The sequence below is a fragment of the Ursus arctos genome, unplaced genomic scaffold (assembly GCF_023065955.2).
Source record: "Ursus arctos isolate Adak ecotype North America unplaced genomic scaffold, UrsArc2.0 scaffold_11, whole genome shotgun sequence".
NCBI classification, from domain to species: domain Eukaryota; kingdom Metazoa; phylum Chordata; class Mammalia; order Carnivora; family Ursidae; genus Ursus; species Ursus arctos.
The window spans coordinates 41,094,477-41,111,097 of record NW_026622775.1 but is presented as its reverse complement, the minus strand read 5'-3'; the positions used below and the strand labels follow the sequence as shown (position 1 = coordinate 41,111,097).

Below are 16,621 nucleotides of genomic sequence, written 5' to 3'. Positions count from 1 at the left end.
TGTCATAAAAAGGGATATTTAATGTAAATATCTCCAGAGATAATAACCATCACTATCATTTCTAGGACTATCCTAGGTACATTACTTACTTTATCTCATTTAATATCAATATCCCCATGACAGTAAGATTCCCATTTACAGTGATTAGAAACAAAAATTAGAAGAGATTAAGTAAATACTTGCTTAAGATTACACTGCTAGAAATGGCATAGTGGAAATTTGCACCCAGATTATCTCCAAACCCGTGGTATTTCCATTAAAATGGGTTAAATTTCAATTTCAAATGAGAGTCAAATCAAAATTAAAAGCTCCCCAAGTTTCACTTTCCACGGAGTCAATATGCCACTTTAGAAAGTGAATAGCAAAGTCAGGAGAAGCCTACTTAGGAATTACGTACGAAGGACACATAGAAAAGAAACCAGTGACAATTTCTGAAAGGATAATCTATAGTTAATATTTTTTCTTATCACAAATAAAATTAAATAGTTTTATAAAGTTATACGCCAAAGTCATCAGATATACTCTTGTTCTGGTCATACAACAGAACTACTGATGATAACATCAAAACCTAAATGCTTACTGGCTGGGAGCTTAATCTTGACAACTCAGTAACATGACCCTCCTAGACATCCCTACATGGTAACATCAGATTCCTAACACTTCAGCCAATCTAAGAAAAATATTCTTATATTAAACTCTGTTACTTTCATCTCAACATTTAAGGGCTTATCATGATTCTCTGTATTATGAGAAAGAAAAGTATTCTTACCCTATTAAAGCCATGTTCACGAGAGTCATCAACTTCTCCATTACTAGTCACTGGAATTTCTGCTGCTGAATTTTTGGGAGATTCCTGAGCCATGCTAGACTCCTATAAAAAAAAAAAAAAAGGAAGAAAAGAAACAGTTGTAAATAACACCAAATCATAAAAGGCAAATACTCAAAAGACTATTCATATTTATAGCACTTAAAAGCCACTATTATAGCATTTAAAAAAATAATTACAACCTACCTAACACATAATAAACATGACACTAATCTAATAAAAAATTCATCCGGCATTTAAAACTGCAGTCAACTTAAGTTTAAAAAAAACGTTACTTGTAGATCCCGGCAGGCAATATCCTTGCCTCACAAATAGTATAATAAATGACTACCAGTTACAACTGAAAAAAAAAAAAAAAATCACAGAAAGCCAAGTTTGATTATTAATCCCACTATAGAAGCTCTACTTTTCCTGTTGTACATAATGGGGCTTCTAGGTCTGCTCTTGTCTAAAGAGTTTCCCTGATATAACAAAAATTTTCATTTTTATTTTTTTAAAGATTTATTTATTTATTTGAGAGAGACAGAGAGAATGAGAGGGAGAAGGAGACTCCCCACTGAGCAAAGAGCCCAACTTGGGGCTTGATCCCAGGACCCGAGCCAAAGGCAGACACTTAATCCACTGAGACACCCAGGCGTCCCGTAACAAAAATCTTTAAATCTCTATACTAGTTTTACACTCTGGCTTTACCGTTCTAAAAGTCAAATAATGTTTGGGACACCTGAGTGGCTCAGCTGGTAAAGTGTCTGCCTTCGGCTCAGGTCATGATCTCAGGGTCCCGGAACTGAGCCCCACACTGGGTGGGCTCCCTGCTTACAGGGAGTCTGCTTCTCCCACTCCCTCTGCTCCTTCCCCTGCTCGTGCTCTCTCTCTCTCTTTCAAATAAATAAATAAAATCTTTAAAAGTCAATTAAATAATGTTTAAAAAACATATTCCTTAATTTTATAACCATGTTTTCTATAAAATATAAACCTCTTTCAGAAAGTTAACGTGGTTACTCAGTAACAGAAAGTCCAATTTTGGTTGGTAAAAACTTTCCTTGCTCCAATCGTATTTGATCGTAAAAAGCATGTGCAGCTACGAGTTAAAATGAAAAATTTATGCCTGAAAAGGATCTTAAAAATTATCTATTTTTCCTCATTTTAAAAATTAAAAAAACTTCAGAGTAAATAACTTAACTAACCATTTATTCCACTTTTCACAGAGAACAAGTACTCCCTCTCCTCTCAGCCCCTCTCCCTTTTAAACCAGTAATGGCTTTAAAAGTGTTATACACACATACACACACATACACACTTTCAACAACAGTGCCCACTAAAATAAAGACTCCTTAGGAACGAAGTCAATATCTAACAATATGTGTTCTAATGTTCAATCCTGAATCCAGCTGCTATCCCTGACTGTACTGCACAGAATTACCACAACCAAACAACTAAAATGTGTGTGTGTGTGTGTGTGTGTGTGTGTGTGTGTGTGTGTATGCTTAATCTACAGACCTGAATCTACTGTCGAGAGCATTAAGAGGTTCTTCGATTTTCTCCGGAAGAATTTTTTTTTAAAGATTAAAATAACTAAGATATTGCTGTCATACCTAGCTCACTCATTACTCATTTTGTTTTTGAGGCGTTAAGGACCGTTTCAAGGCCAGGTACCTTTAAAAAAAAAAATCACACTATACTTTTATAATTTAGGGAATTACAATAGGGTAAGTCATACTACTAAAACCAAGTATTAATGCAAATAGGTTTGTGGCCTAGTCTCTATTTCGATGAAACAAAAAAGGTCTTATTAATATACTAAATGATACCTAACAGTGTTTTTCATATATTTTGTATCCTTAAGTATGTGAGACAGAAGATACTGTCAAGTATATGGAGGTAGGACTTACACTAATCTATTAAAAACACTACAGACCAGTAATTCTCAAAACTTTTTGGCCTCAGGACCCCTTCACATTCCTAAAAATCATCAAGTACCCCAAAAAGCCTTTATTTATGTGGTTTATATCTATCAATGTTTACTATATTATAAAGTAATTGTGTAAATTTAAAAAGTATTTGTTGATCCATTTTAAAGTAATAAATATACACCCACCGTATGTTAATGTAAAATCTTTTTATGAAAATAATTATATTTTAAAACAACAAAAGCTTGGTGAGGGCAGTAGCACTATTTCACGTTTTTGCAAATTTCTGTAATGTCTGCCTTTGTAAGAAGACAGCTGGACTCTCATATCTATTCCCACATTCAATCTGTTGCAATATGTTGTTTTGGTACAAGTATACGAAGAAAATATGGCTTCCGTGGCTACTGTCTCTTCAAATAATTGTGGACATACTTTTTTGATACTATATCAAAACTTGACAAGTGGTCATTTCTTAAAAGCTAACTAAAATGTGGAATATAAACTATAATGATAAATTTCTTTCATAATCTATAGCATTAAAATCCATCAGTCTACCCTGTACTTTGAATACATCTTTGTATTTGGTAACATCATGCATTGGTCATTTAGAAAACATTAGTTTGGTGACTTACACATATCATCCAAACATTGATGCAGTTCCCTATATAATAAAAAGTCTTATTTTTATATCTGATCTTATCAAAACAGTCTTTAAGTACTCGGAAGCCATCAAGCTCAGGTTGGTGCGTATAAATTTTCCAAAATTCTAATTTTTGCTTGAAAACTTGAATTTGACCACTGGCAAGAAATGATGTCAGTTATTTTACTTGAAGTAACAGGTTTTCCAAAAGTGTCTCTCAAATACCCAAGTCTGAATACAGCCACAGTTTGCCTGCCATTTTTAATAAAAAAAAAATGGTGGTACATTAAAAAAAAACAAAACCGGTTAGTTCAGCTAACAACTGAATCACACATGTGATTTTCCTCAAGACAACAAAACTGACCTTTGTCGTGTAGCAGGATATCTTTATACATATTCCCATTTTATCCCACAGAATATTAAAAAGACAATAAAATTTAAAATTTTGGGGCACCTGGCTGGCTCAGCTGGAAGAACACAGGACTCTCAATCTCGAGGTCATGAGTTTGAACTCCACTTGGGGTGTAGATTAAATAAATAAACTTAAAAAAAAATAAAACAGAATTTAAAACTTTTACTGTGGGGCGCCTGGGTGGCTCAGTTAAGCATCTACCTCCCGCCCAGGTCATGCTGGGATCAAGCCCCCCACTGGGCTCTCCATTCAGCGGGGGGCCTGCTTCTCCCTCTACCTCTGCCTACCGCTCTGCCTACTTGTGGGCTCTCTGTCAAATAAATAAATAAATCTTAAAAAAAACCATTAAATAAAAAAATAAAACTTTTATTGCTTTATTAAAGACATTCTTAAATGAAGTTGCTATTTTTTAAAAAATGCAAGTACATAATGGTAGAGAATAGGACTACTACTGCAGCTTGGGAGAACCACCTTGATTCCTACTAGGTCATCAGCAGTTTTACCTATTCTTTTAAAAAAGGTTTTATTTATTTGAGAGAGTGAGAGAGAGCATGAACAGGGGGAGGGGCAGAGGGAGAAGGAGAAGCAGACTCCCCGCTGCGACAAGGAGCCTGACACAGGGCTCAATCCCAGGACCCTGAGATCATGACCTGAGCCGAAGGCAGACTTATTTTTTTAAAAGATTTTATTTATTTATTTGCCTGGGGGTGGGAGGGGCACAAGGCAGGGAGAGCAGCAGGCAGAGGGAGAAGCAGGCTCCCCAATGAGCAAGGAGCCTGACAGGGAACTCGATCCCAGGACCCTGGGCTCACAACCTGAGCCAAAAGCAGATGCTTCACCGACTAAGCCACCAGGCGTCCCTGAAGGCAGACTCTTAACTGACTGGGCCGCCAGATGCCCTTATTTACCTATTTTTGTGTATCATCAGTGCAAATGACACAGTAACGAAAAACACAAACAATGCAAATGTCTTACCAGTATTATTGAAAACAGTTTTACCTTGTAGACTCCCTGAAATATTCCTGGGGTCCTCCAAAACCTCCAGGCCACACTTTGAAAAAGTATAGACAAATTTAACCAACATTTAGTGAAAGCTTGTTATGTGCAAGTCACTCTTAATAAACAGAATTTTGCATGCAGACAACCTACTGGAGAGTCCTCCAGTAAAGTACTTCAATAGAGGCCAGTAAGACTGGACAGAGTGGCAATGCTATTGTTACATTACAGACCTTGGCGAACCCCAGAGGGAGCAATGAAGCTGAGACAGCTCTTTAAAGTAGTCCAAATTAAGGCAAGGAGGCCAGGCCTTTGCACCCCGACATCTGTACCCCTGATCATTAGATGCAGGCTATCCCCTGGGTAGGGCTATATAACCCTACCTATGGATAAGGCAACTGTCTTTGGCAGAGGCAATTCCTGGGAAGACTCAGCTATGAGCCCTCAGCAGGTAAGACTTTAGCCCCAAAGGGAGTAACTGAGCCACCCAAAGGGAGTAACTCCTGGAATGAGGGCTTTAGCCCCAAAGGGAGTAACTGAGCCACAACATCTACTATATCCTCCTTATTACTAACATAGTTTTATTCATTCATTCATTCATTCATTCACTCATTCATTCATTCATGGCAGGGAGAGTGCGCATGCACTGGAGGAGCAGAGAGAGGGACAAGCAGACTCCAGAGCCTGACACGGGGTTCGATCTCAGGTCTGAGATCATGACCTGAGCAAAAATGAAGAGTCGGATGCTCAACTGACTGAGCCACCCAGGCCCCCTAAAGTAGTATCTATTTCAAAAGAACCTGAAATGTCTTGTTAAGAGGATATCTGACTACTTAATGCATAAATTTACAGAAATTCACTGATCTTTACTAAGAAAAACTATCTCTTTCATAGCCCCAATTAAGGAGTGGCCACTAACTGAACCAAAGAAGACACAGGGCTGGCTGATCCACAGTTCGCAAGCTAAGAGAAGATCGGGTTAGAAAGTATCGCTCAACAGAGGAAAGAGAAATCTTCTGAGCTAATCAGACTCGTTTTAAAGTGTAAATGAGGGATGCTGAGAGAATTAGCCAACTGGGGTACTGGAAGACAAATGAGGGCAGAAGAAGAGCAAAGAGCAGAATTATGTCAGTGACAGGTCACTACTTAAAAATTAACAAACTCTAGTTGGCAAGTGTTAATCAAACTTGTCAAAGTTTATTGACAGTGTTATCTGTGGCTAGTTCCTTTCTGAATTCTGACCTTATGAAAATCTTCTGTTCTTAGATTCTTCTTTAAAAATTGTGATAAAAAAATGCTTAACATAAAATTTACCATCTTAACCATTTCTAAGTGTACGGTTCAGTAGTATTAAGTATATTCACACTGTTGTATAATCAATCTCCAGAACTTCTTCATCTTACAAAACTGAAACTCCACACACATTAAACAACTCTCCATGTCCCCCCACCCTTAAGCCCTTGGCAAGCATCATCCTCCTTTCTGTTTCTATGAATCTGACTTTTCTGGACACCTCATTAATCAAATTATATTGTATTTGACTTTGTGACTGGCTTATTTCATTTAGCATAATGTTCTCAAGATTCATCCATGCTGTAACATGTAGCAGAATTTTCCTTTTTAAGGCTAAATAATATTCCATTGTAGGTATACACCACATTTTATTTATCCATTCATCCAACAATGGACACTTGGATTGCTTCTACCTATTGTGAATAATGCTTCTATAAACACAGGTATACAGATAGCTCTTCAAGATTCTGTTTTTCATTCTTCTGGAAATATACCCAGAAAGGGGATTGCTAGATCACATGGTAACTTTATTTTTAAATTTTGGAAGAAACAGCATACTATTTTCCATAATGGTTGCACCATTTTATATTCCCACCAACAGTGCACAAAGGTTCCAATTCCTTCATACACCCACCAACAATATTTACTGTTTTTTTGGTAGTAACTATTGGAACAGGTAAGAAGTAATATCTCATTGTGGTTTTGACTTACATTTCTCTGATGATTAGTGATATTGAGGACTTTTTTATGTCTGTTGGCCATTTGTATATTATCTTTGGAGAAATGTCTATTGAAGTCCTATGCTCATTTTCTAAATTGGGTTGTGTTTTTATTATTGAATTATAGGAGTTCTTTCTATATTCTGGATATTAACCACGTCGGAAATATGGTTTGCCAATATCTTCTCCCATTCCACAGGCTGCCTTTCTACTCTGTTGATTGCGTCCTTTGATGCACAGAAGTTTTCAGTTTTGATGTAGTTCAATTTGTCTATTTTTACTTTTGTTTCCAGTGCTTTTGGTATCATATGCAGGAATTCTCTGCCAAATCCAATGTCATGACAGTTTTCCCGTTTTTTTCTTCTAAGAGTTTTATAGTTTTAGGTCTTATATTTAGATCTCTGATCCATTTTGAGCTGATTTTGTATATAAGGGTTCAACTTCATTCTTTTGCATGTGAATAATCCAGTTTTCCCAGCACCATCTGTTGAAGAGATTTTCCTTTTTCCATTGAATGTTCTTGGTATCTTGTATTCTTCTGAGATTCCTATTTTCCTCACTGCTACTGCATCCTTACAATACACCCAGATTACTTCTGACTGTTGGAATTAGGTGTCTGCCTCTTGCAAATAAGAGACACTAGTTATTTGGTCTCTAATTCAACCTGGAAGACTAAGATCTAGCTATCTAAATAATCATCACTCTTTCAAACTGTAAGGTAAGTTCTTACTTTCTTCCTCATAAAAACAGCTGTGATTCAACGGGTATTTACTATCTTCTAGACAATGTACATGGGATAAAACAAAAATAGAAATCAGGTCTTAGGCTTACATAAACCTAAAGTGTATTGCAGACAAAAAAAAAATAATTATAATACAGTGGGGTGAACACCAGAGGGAAGTACTTAACAATGTGGTGAGGACTAAGAGGGAAAACTTAATCAGCAATGGTGTTTAATCTTGAATCTGAATCTTGTAGGATAACAGATTGGGATACAGTAAAGGAAAGATTCTAAATAGAAGGAATAATAGGAGCATAGTGGAAAAAGAGTCTGGTATATTCTAGAAATTGCAAGTAAAGCAACTTGGCTAGAATGGTGATTCCTCATTCATATACTCATTGGTTCAACTAATTTATTGAGCACTTTGATGTGCCAGGCACAATTTCAGACACACAAGACAGAGTGGTTAACAAAACAGACAAGACTTCCTATCCTCATTGAGCTAACATTCCAGTTGGGGGAAAAAACAAATAAGTATGCATGTCATACAGTCATAAGTGCTAACAGGCATGTATAAGTGCACATGTGTTCAGGCATGTGCTGTTTTAAACAGAGTGGTCAGGGAAAATCTCAGAAGAGGTTTTAATATTTTTGTAATATCTGAATAAAGTAAGGGAGTAAGTCATAAAAATATTTGGGAGTACAGCATTCTAGGCAGAGGAAATAGTAAATACAAAGACGAGAAGGTGAGAAGAAGCTCAGCTTTTCAAGGGAAGACAAGAAGGCCATGTGGCTTGACAGGAGAGCAAGGAAAGAAGAGAGGAAATGTCAAGAAACAGCCAGGGGCAAGAACATGTGTGGCTTTAAAGACCATCATAAGAACTCTGGATTTTATTTTCAGTGAAGTAAGAAGCCACTTGAGGGTTCTGAACATAAGAATGAAATGACGTGACTTATGTTTTAGAAGGATCACTCTTTTCCAGCTGTGTTGAATTACACTAAGTGAACAAATGCATCAGCAAGGAGAACAATTAGGAGGCTAACAGAATAATCTAAGCAAGAGATGATGGTGACCTAGAAAGTCAATGCAGCTTTATTAGTATCTGTTTTAGTCAGAGCTGCATTACCGGACCTAAGAGGGACATTTCATAATGATAAAAGGATCAATTCATCAGGAATATGTAACAATCATAAATGTGTATGTTGGTCCCAATAATAGAGTTTCAAAATAAATGAAACAAACACTGACAGAATTAAAGGGAGAAACACACAAGGCCATAATCACAGTTGGAGATTTTACCACCTATCTCATAGCAATTGAAAGAACAACTAGACAAAGAAAATCTGCATAGACACAGAAGATCTGAATACTATCAGTCACCTTGACTAAAATTTATAGAACAGTAAACTCAATAATGGCAGGATACACATTATTTTCACATGAACATGACATGTTCAGTAAAACAGATCATATCTGGGAGCATAAAATAAGCTTCAATAAATTTTAAAATACTAAAACCATATAAAATATCTACTCTGACCACAGTAGGAATTAAATTACAATCAATTGCAATAAGATATCCATGACCTCATCACCAAAATTTGGAAATTAAATAACACATCTAAATAATTAATGGGACAAAGAAGAAATCATGAGAGAAAGAAAATATGTTGAACTGAATGATAACAAGAACAATAATGTTTGTGGGATGCACCTAAGAGAGCAATTAATTGCTTTAAATGCTTACATGTGAATAGAAGATCTTAAGCCAATGATCTAAGGATGCACCTTAAGAAAACAAAAAAAGAGCAAATTAAACTCAAAGTAAGCACTAGGAAGGAAATAATAATAAACACCAAAAATTAAGGAAATAGGACAAAAACTGGCCTGTATACTTCAACAAGCTTAAGCTCATGAGAAACAAAGAGAGGAAATGTTGCGTGGAAGAGAAGACTTCAAAGACAGCTAAGTACAATGTACAATATGAATTGGTTCACAAACGAGAAAGACAGCTACAGAGGACATTATTGGAACAACTGTGGGTTAAACAATAGCACTGTATCAATTTTCTAATTATATTTTCTAATTTTGACAAACATACTGAGGTTATATAAGAGAAAGTCCTTGTTCTTAGGAAAAAAGGGACATGATGTTTGTGAATCACTCTCAAATGGATCCAAAAGGAAGTTGTATATACAGAGAGAGAAAATGTTCAAGTAAATGGGACAAAACAATAGTTGGTGAATCTGGGTAAAGAGTTTAAGTTTTCAGTATGAAATCTCATCAAAATTAAAAGTTTTTAAAAATAAAAATAACAAGGAGGCTAGAAAATTAGCAACAGCCTATCATGATGCGCTTCATAATGCCAAAGCGTGGACTTCATCCTGAAAGGGATAAGGAGAAAGCAGCAGGAGAGCCTGATCAATTTAGAGAACAGTCTCATGGGAGGTTAGACTGAAGGGAAAGAAGGAAAGACTCCACATAGAAAAACTAAGACACTATTTTACAGTTCAAGTAAGAAATAATAATAATCTTTAATTAAATTAAGTTTGTGGGAATAGAAAAAGGTGGATTCAAGAGTCACTTAAAAGGCAGAAGAGAAGTGCCTGGGTGGCTCAGTCAGTTGAGCGTATGACTCTTGATTTCAGCTCAGGTCATGATCTCAAGGTCGTGAAATCGAGCCCCAAGTTGAGGTCCATACTCAGCATGGAGTCTGCTTGAGATTCTCTCTCCCTCTCCCTCTCCCTCTGGCCCTCATGCTCATGCTCACTCTCTCAAATAAATAAATAAAATCTTGAAAAAAAAAAAAGAGGCAGAAAAGACTTACAGAGTGATTGGATTGTGGAAAATAAAAAAGGAAGAAACATCTAGGATGAGCTATGCCTCTTCTTGCCTCATACCTAGTTTGTAGTTTGGACAATTAGAAAGACAAACTTGTCACTCACCAAAGTGGGAAAAGTAGATGTTTATTTGGCTTTGGGAAGGTCAGAAAATGAGTTGTGTTGTAGACATTCTGAATTTGAGAATGTGGGGTATCCAAGTCCACCAGTACATCAGGAATTTCAAAATGCAGGTCCAGAGCCCCAGACTGAACACCTAAATCTGGGAATTATCAATACAACAGGGATGTTGATGGCATGAACTGGTAAGGGGGACAAGAGAAACTGAAGAGAAGCATCCAGTGGAACATTAAAGGGCAGAGAACACTGCAAAAGAGATGGGGGGAGGGACAAATAGTTCATGATGCAGACACAGCAGAGAAAATTTTAACAGTAAACCTATATGTTGTTTTAGTTTATAACAAATGTTCTGAAAATGAAAAGTACATAAACTAATACAACTTTATGCCATAAAGCAGGTAACAGGAATATTCATTTGCCTAAAGATATACAAATATTCTAGCTTTTATCTGTTCACTCTCTTACTCACAAAGAATGACCTGCTTTTAGAAATACCATTTATTAAACATTAATTATAAACATGAAAATTAATAGCCAATACGAAAACTGGCAGAATAGGGCTCAAAACCAAAAACTCCACATCATCTCGCTGGATAAAAGCCATTCACAGTACTTCATTCATGCTTTAAACTGAAACTGAATTTGAATTTAAATTTAAACACTCAAAATAATTATACAAAAGGCTCTGGGGAATAATTATGCCCTTTAGAAATAAAATTAGAATCTCTTCTAAGATTCATTTAAGATTTGCTATGGTCTGAATGTTTGTATCCCCCATTACCCAAATTCACATGTTAAAATCCTGACACCCAATGTGAAGGTATCAGGAGGTGGCTCCTTTAGGAGGTGCTTAGGTCACGAGAGTAGAGCCCTCATGAACGCGGCTAGTGTTCTTAAAGACCCAACAGAGCTCCCTAGAAGAGGGCCTTCACCAGAACCTGACTTTGCCAGCACTGGATCTTAAACTTCCAACCTTCAGAACTATGAGAACTAAGTTTCTGCTGTTTATAAGCCCCCCTGGCTGTGTTTTGCTATAGCAGCCAGAATGGACTAAGATAAGGTCCTTCACAGTAGGGTCCAATCAACTTTTCACACTTTACTTCTCTTAACTTTAAAACCTTCTAAAGATCCTCTACTACTAAATCTACTTGCCATTTTTTTAAAGATTTTATTTATTTATGAGATAGAGTGAGAGAGAGGGAGAGAAAGCGGGGGGAGAGAGAGAGCACGCGGGCATGCACACGAGTGGCAGGAGGGGCAGAGGGAGAGGGAGAAGCAGGGAGCCCAATGTAGGGCTCGATCCCAGGACCCTGGGATCATGACCTGAGCCCAAGGCAGACGCTTAACCGACTGAGCCACTCAGACACCCCACCACTCTGTTCTTCTTAACAAGGCCTACCCTTAGGAGAAACCAGAACCCAACCTGCTTGGATATGACCAGCCCCTAACTGACCTCAGGAAGGGAAGTAACCAAATCCAGCACACTCTAGTATCTTGTCCCACCTAAGCAAGGGAGAGAAAAACTGAGAAACACTTGATGAAGTTCACAGTCTGGAGGCACAGGCTCACTAAAAGATTGAGACCTAATCATAGGACTATACAATGTGTCCCTTCTCCCATACTCTACAGCCATATTGCTAAAGGTCTATTTACAGCAATTCCTTTTACATCCTATCTGAGTATCAAGAAAAAACTGTAAGGCCTACCCAAGGCAAAAAACACAATTTGAACACAGCAAGCATCACAACCAAATATGGCAAGGACGTTGGAATTATCAGATTTAAACAACTATGATTAATATGCTAAGGGCTATAATGGAAAAAGCAGACAGCACACATGAACAGATGGGCAATGTAAGCAGAGATACAGAAATCATAGTAAAGAACCAAAAAGAATGCTGGAGATCAAAATCACTATAACAGAAATGGGCTTATTAAACTAAATAATGATCTTGGAGTAGGCAAATATTTCTTAGGACCACAAAAAGCATAAAATAATAAAAGAGAAACACTGATAACCTGGGCTTCATCGAAATTAAAAACTGGTCTTCAAAATGTACCATTAAAAAAAAATAAAAAGGCATGTGGCGCCTGGGTGGCTCAGTCGTTAAGCGTCTGCCTCAGCTCAGAGCGTGATCCTGGAGTCCTGGGATCGAGCCCCACATCAGGCTGCTATACTGGGAGCAGTCTTCCTCTCCCACTCCCCCTGCTTGTGTTCCCTCTCTCACTGGGTGTCTCTGTCAAGTAAATAAATAAAATCTTTAAAAAAAATAAATAAATAAAAATAAAAAGGCAAGCCACAGACTGGAAGAGAATAAATATATGTATCTGACAAATGACTGGTATTCAAAATATGTAAATATGTATATAATAATATAATAATATATGAGGCTTACAATTTAGTAATAAGAAGACAACTCAAAATACGGCTAAAATTCTAACAGGCACTTTACACAAAAGAAAATATATGAAAGGTGAGTTAAGTACATGAAAAGATGTGCAACATCACTAATCATCTAGGAAATGAAATTTAAACCCAAATTAAGATACAACTATATACCCACTATACGGGGCTGAAGTTTTAAAAGACTGACAAGTGTTAGTGAAAAGTAGCTGGAATTTGCATAATGTAAATGCTGGAGGGAATGTAAAAAAGTACTTCACTTGGAGAAATGTTTAGCAAATTCTTATAAAAGTAAATATACACCTGACCATATGACTCAGCCATTCTACACCTAATGATTCACCACAAAAATTAAAACAAATGTCCAGAAGAGACTTTAATAAGCATATTCGCAGCGGCTTTATTCATAAGAGCCCCAAACTAGAAAAAAGTGTCCACCAACAGGTAAATGGATAAACACACTGCGGCATGTGTACATAATGTAATATTCCTGAGCAACAGAAAGGAATGAATCCCTTATGTACACAGTAAGTGTTACTTAATCCCAAAACATTCTGCTGAGCCAAAAAAAGCCTGACACAGAAAGAAGACAAACGAAATGATTCCACTTATGTAGAACTGTAGCACATACAAAATCTGCTGTGGCACATCAGTTGTTGCCTTGAGAGGGGGGAGGGGAGGACTGACTGCAAAGGGACACAGAAACTTTAGGATGATGGAAACATTCTCTATCTTGATTATGATTATGGTTTCCCAAGTTTATACCCTCGTCAAACTCATTGGACTGTATATTTAAATGGATACATTTTATTGTACGAAAATTTTATCTCAAACTGTTTTCTTTTTTAAAGAAAGCGTAAAATTCATTCTATCATCTCTAATGGTAGGGGATCCACTTCTCCTGTTAGCCCCAAATCCACCCAGAGAGCCCAATCTGGTGGGGGGAGGCTTATGGCCTGATCATAGTACCCACCTTTAAGGAAGGACTGACTTGCAGCTCTAGAACCTAGCAGCAAATGAAGTTTTTTGTTTTCCAAAATACGTCTCCATGACAAAAATATGTTAGACCAATACCCTCTCACTATAAAAATCACTACACAGTCCTAAGTGTCATTTACAGATATATATTCCCTGTTTAAGCCAGTCTGAAAATCATAAGCACCTGTACTCTGACAGAGTATCTAAAAAATGGCAGAGCATTGAAAAAAAAAAAAATCCCTGTTTCTCAGATCCAGTGACCCTTCTCCTAGATCTCTTAAGTCAGCAATCGAGGCAATAACTAGTTTGCCAAATCAGACTTTAGCCAAGTATTGGGTGTGTGTGTGTCTGTGTGTGTGTATATATAATTTTTCTGGCTGCCCAGCCACAGCCTACATCCAGTATTGGGAAAAGCCTCCACACTGTAAGACCAGGGAAAGACAGAGCCTATGTCTTACTATACAAAAGCTCAAAATACCAGATAATCAAGCAACTATCTGGAGCCCGATTACTTGGGTTCCACATACTATCTATGTAACCTTAGGTAAGTTTCTTGAAGTTCTCTTTCCTCATTTGTAAAATGATAATAGTACCTACTCCGTAGCATTGTTATGAGAATAAAATGAAATATATATAAAGTACTTAGAAAAGTGCCTGACTTATAGGAAGTACTATGTAAGCTGTTATTATTATTTGTTTTCCAAGCCCTGGGGGCACTGCCATAGGACCTAGGTTCTGTCAAATAAAAGGCACTTGCCCCAGACCTGGAATCAGAAACCAGTGATAAGAAGAAAGAGGGATGACAGGAACTCCCTCTGGAGCAGCTATAACTTGTGGCAAGATCAAATTCTGGGTCATTAGTGGCCACAGCGCTAGTGGTAACATCCCGGCACCACAGCTCGGGGACTGGCAGTACAAGCTGCTACATCTGGTGCTAGGCAATGGCAGCACTGGGACCCTCACTGAAACAATTCTGAATCATGATTTTGGGTAGAGTCCTAGGTATGAAGCCTGGATTCTGGTTTTCCAATCTTTCTGATGATTCTGTAAGCTACCTCATATCCTCTTAGTGTCTTTTCCTTGTAAGCAAGCTGGAGTTGGTTGCATTGCTTGCAACATAAGACCCTGACATCAGAGCTGCAAGAACTGAATAAATGGAAAATGGTCTTATGAATGTTTCTGAGTATCAAGTGAAAACTACGGTAAGGTTTAGAAAGTTTTCAGAAAGTTAGAATGCTATGAAACTTGTTTGATAGCTTCATGGTTCCCTAATCTAATACAATAACTGAAAACCTGATCTTTATCGACTGCTTTCTACATGCCAGGCACTGTGCGAAGCACATCACATTAATTACTTCATTTAATCCTCACAGGTGCCCTGTGAAGTAGATGAGATTTTCCCAATTTTACAGATGAGGAAACCGAGGACTAGGAAGGGTAAGGAATTTAAATAATTTAAATAATGTATCCTCTTGCAAACGGGGCCCTACAAGAATTTTAAGAGCTAACACTTACTGAGTACTTCCATGTGCCACGCACTATCCTGTGTTTTTCATAAATTAACTGATTTAGTTCTAATTGTTCTATGTGCATTATCTCACTCAACCCCACAACTTTCTAACGTATGTGCCATTATTATTCCTGTTTTACAGGTAAGAAAACAGAAAGATTAAGAAATTTGCTTAATGACATATATCTTGCAAGTGATGAACTGGGATTCAAATCTGACAGTCTGGCTTCAGAGACCCCATTTTAACCTCTACATTATACTACCTTTCCAAAGGTGACTGGAATACATCACTGGGCCATGCCAACCAATAGATATGCATTCAGATATCTACATGAGTCAAACCTACTGCTTTCTTAAATGTTGACAACTCGTACTGCTGTTTCTTCTATTTCCATATCATTATGCACAGTTAAAGAGTAGCATTGTCTTTATCTGACCCTCATTTCCAACAACTGAGAATGAAACATCAGCCTCCAATTACATCATTAGTACTGTCTTTTGCTAACATCAGAGTCCTAGGGACAGCTGTATCCTGGAACTTCCTACTCCCCACTGTGGGCAAATACAGAATTAAGCCAGGACATGTGTGAATCAGGAGCTTCAGAATACTAAGTCTGTTACTGCAAAAGGCATCAACTGCCAGCAAATACGTATGTGTTATCAATGATCCTAATAACTCAATTGGGTTCTCAACCAGGGCTGATTTTGCACACCCCCTCCCCCAAACATTTATCAATGTCTGGAGACATTTCTGGTTCTTATGGTAGGGATGGAGTGTTACTGGAATCCTGAATGGACAGGACACGGATGTTACCAGACATCCTACAATGCACAGGATAATCCCCCCCAATAAAAAAATCATCTAGCCAAATATGTCACAGTGCCAAGGCTGAAAGACTCTGTAAATAGCCTGATGCTATAAACTTCTTCTTACACTAGTGGGTCCCATAAGTCTTAATACTTACTCACTTTAATGTCATAGAGATAACCCATTCCAAAGCATGAGACCAACTGCATTAGGTGGGGGATGCACTCCTTTGGTGAAGCACTTAACACTGTCCATCAGTCCAGCAAACTTTTCAACACTACAAGAGCGATCACATGGCTCATAAAACTGCTTACAGTCTGACCTCTATCTATTCCTTTAGCTGCTTCTCATACCATTCTCTCCTTCAACTCGGCCAATTAGGCAACCAAGTATCTCCTAACTTCATCTTCACCTTCAGGATGCACAGTAACTCTTCTCCCTGGCTAT

General features: G+C 37.5%; 1 protein-coding gene across 17 annotated transcripts in view; it reads right to left on the bottom strand.

Annotated features, from left to right (window-relative positions):
* ARFIP1 (ADP ribosylation factor interacting protein 1) overlaps positions 1-16,621 on the bottom strand; it is a 114,149-nt gene that overhangs the window by 75,667 nt on the left and 21,861 nt on the right. For 8 of the 17 annotated variants that reach the window (XM_048212179.2, XM_026499493.4, XM_044384374.3 and 5 more), the window contains one exon: positions 770-871. In XM_048212179.2, the coding sequence (XP_048068136.1) occupies positions 770-871 (102 nt within the window). Of the gene's footprint in view, positions 1-769; positions 872-4,760; positions 4,837-9,262; positions 9,304-10,460; positions 10,618-16,621 lie in introns of those variants that run through there. The other 9 variants (XM_026499495.4, XM_026499489.4, XM_057310130.1 and 6 more) reach the window with 7 other exon arrangements.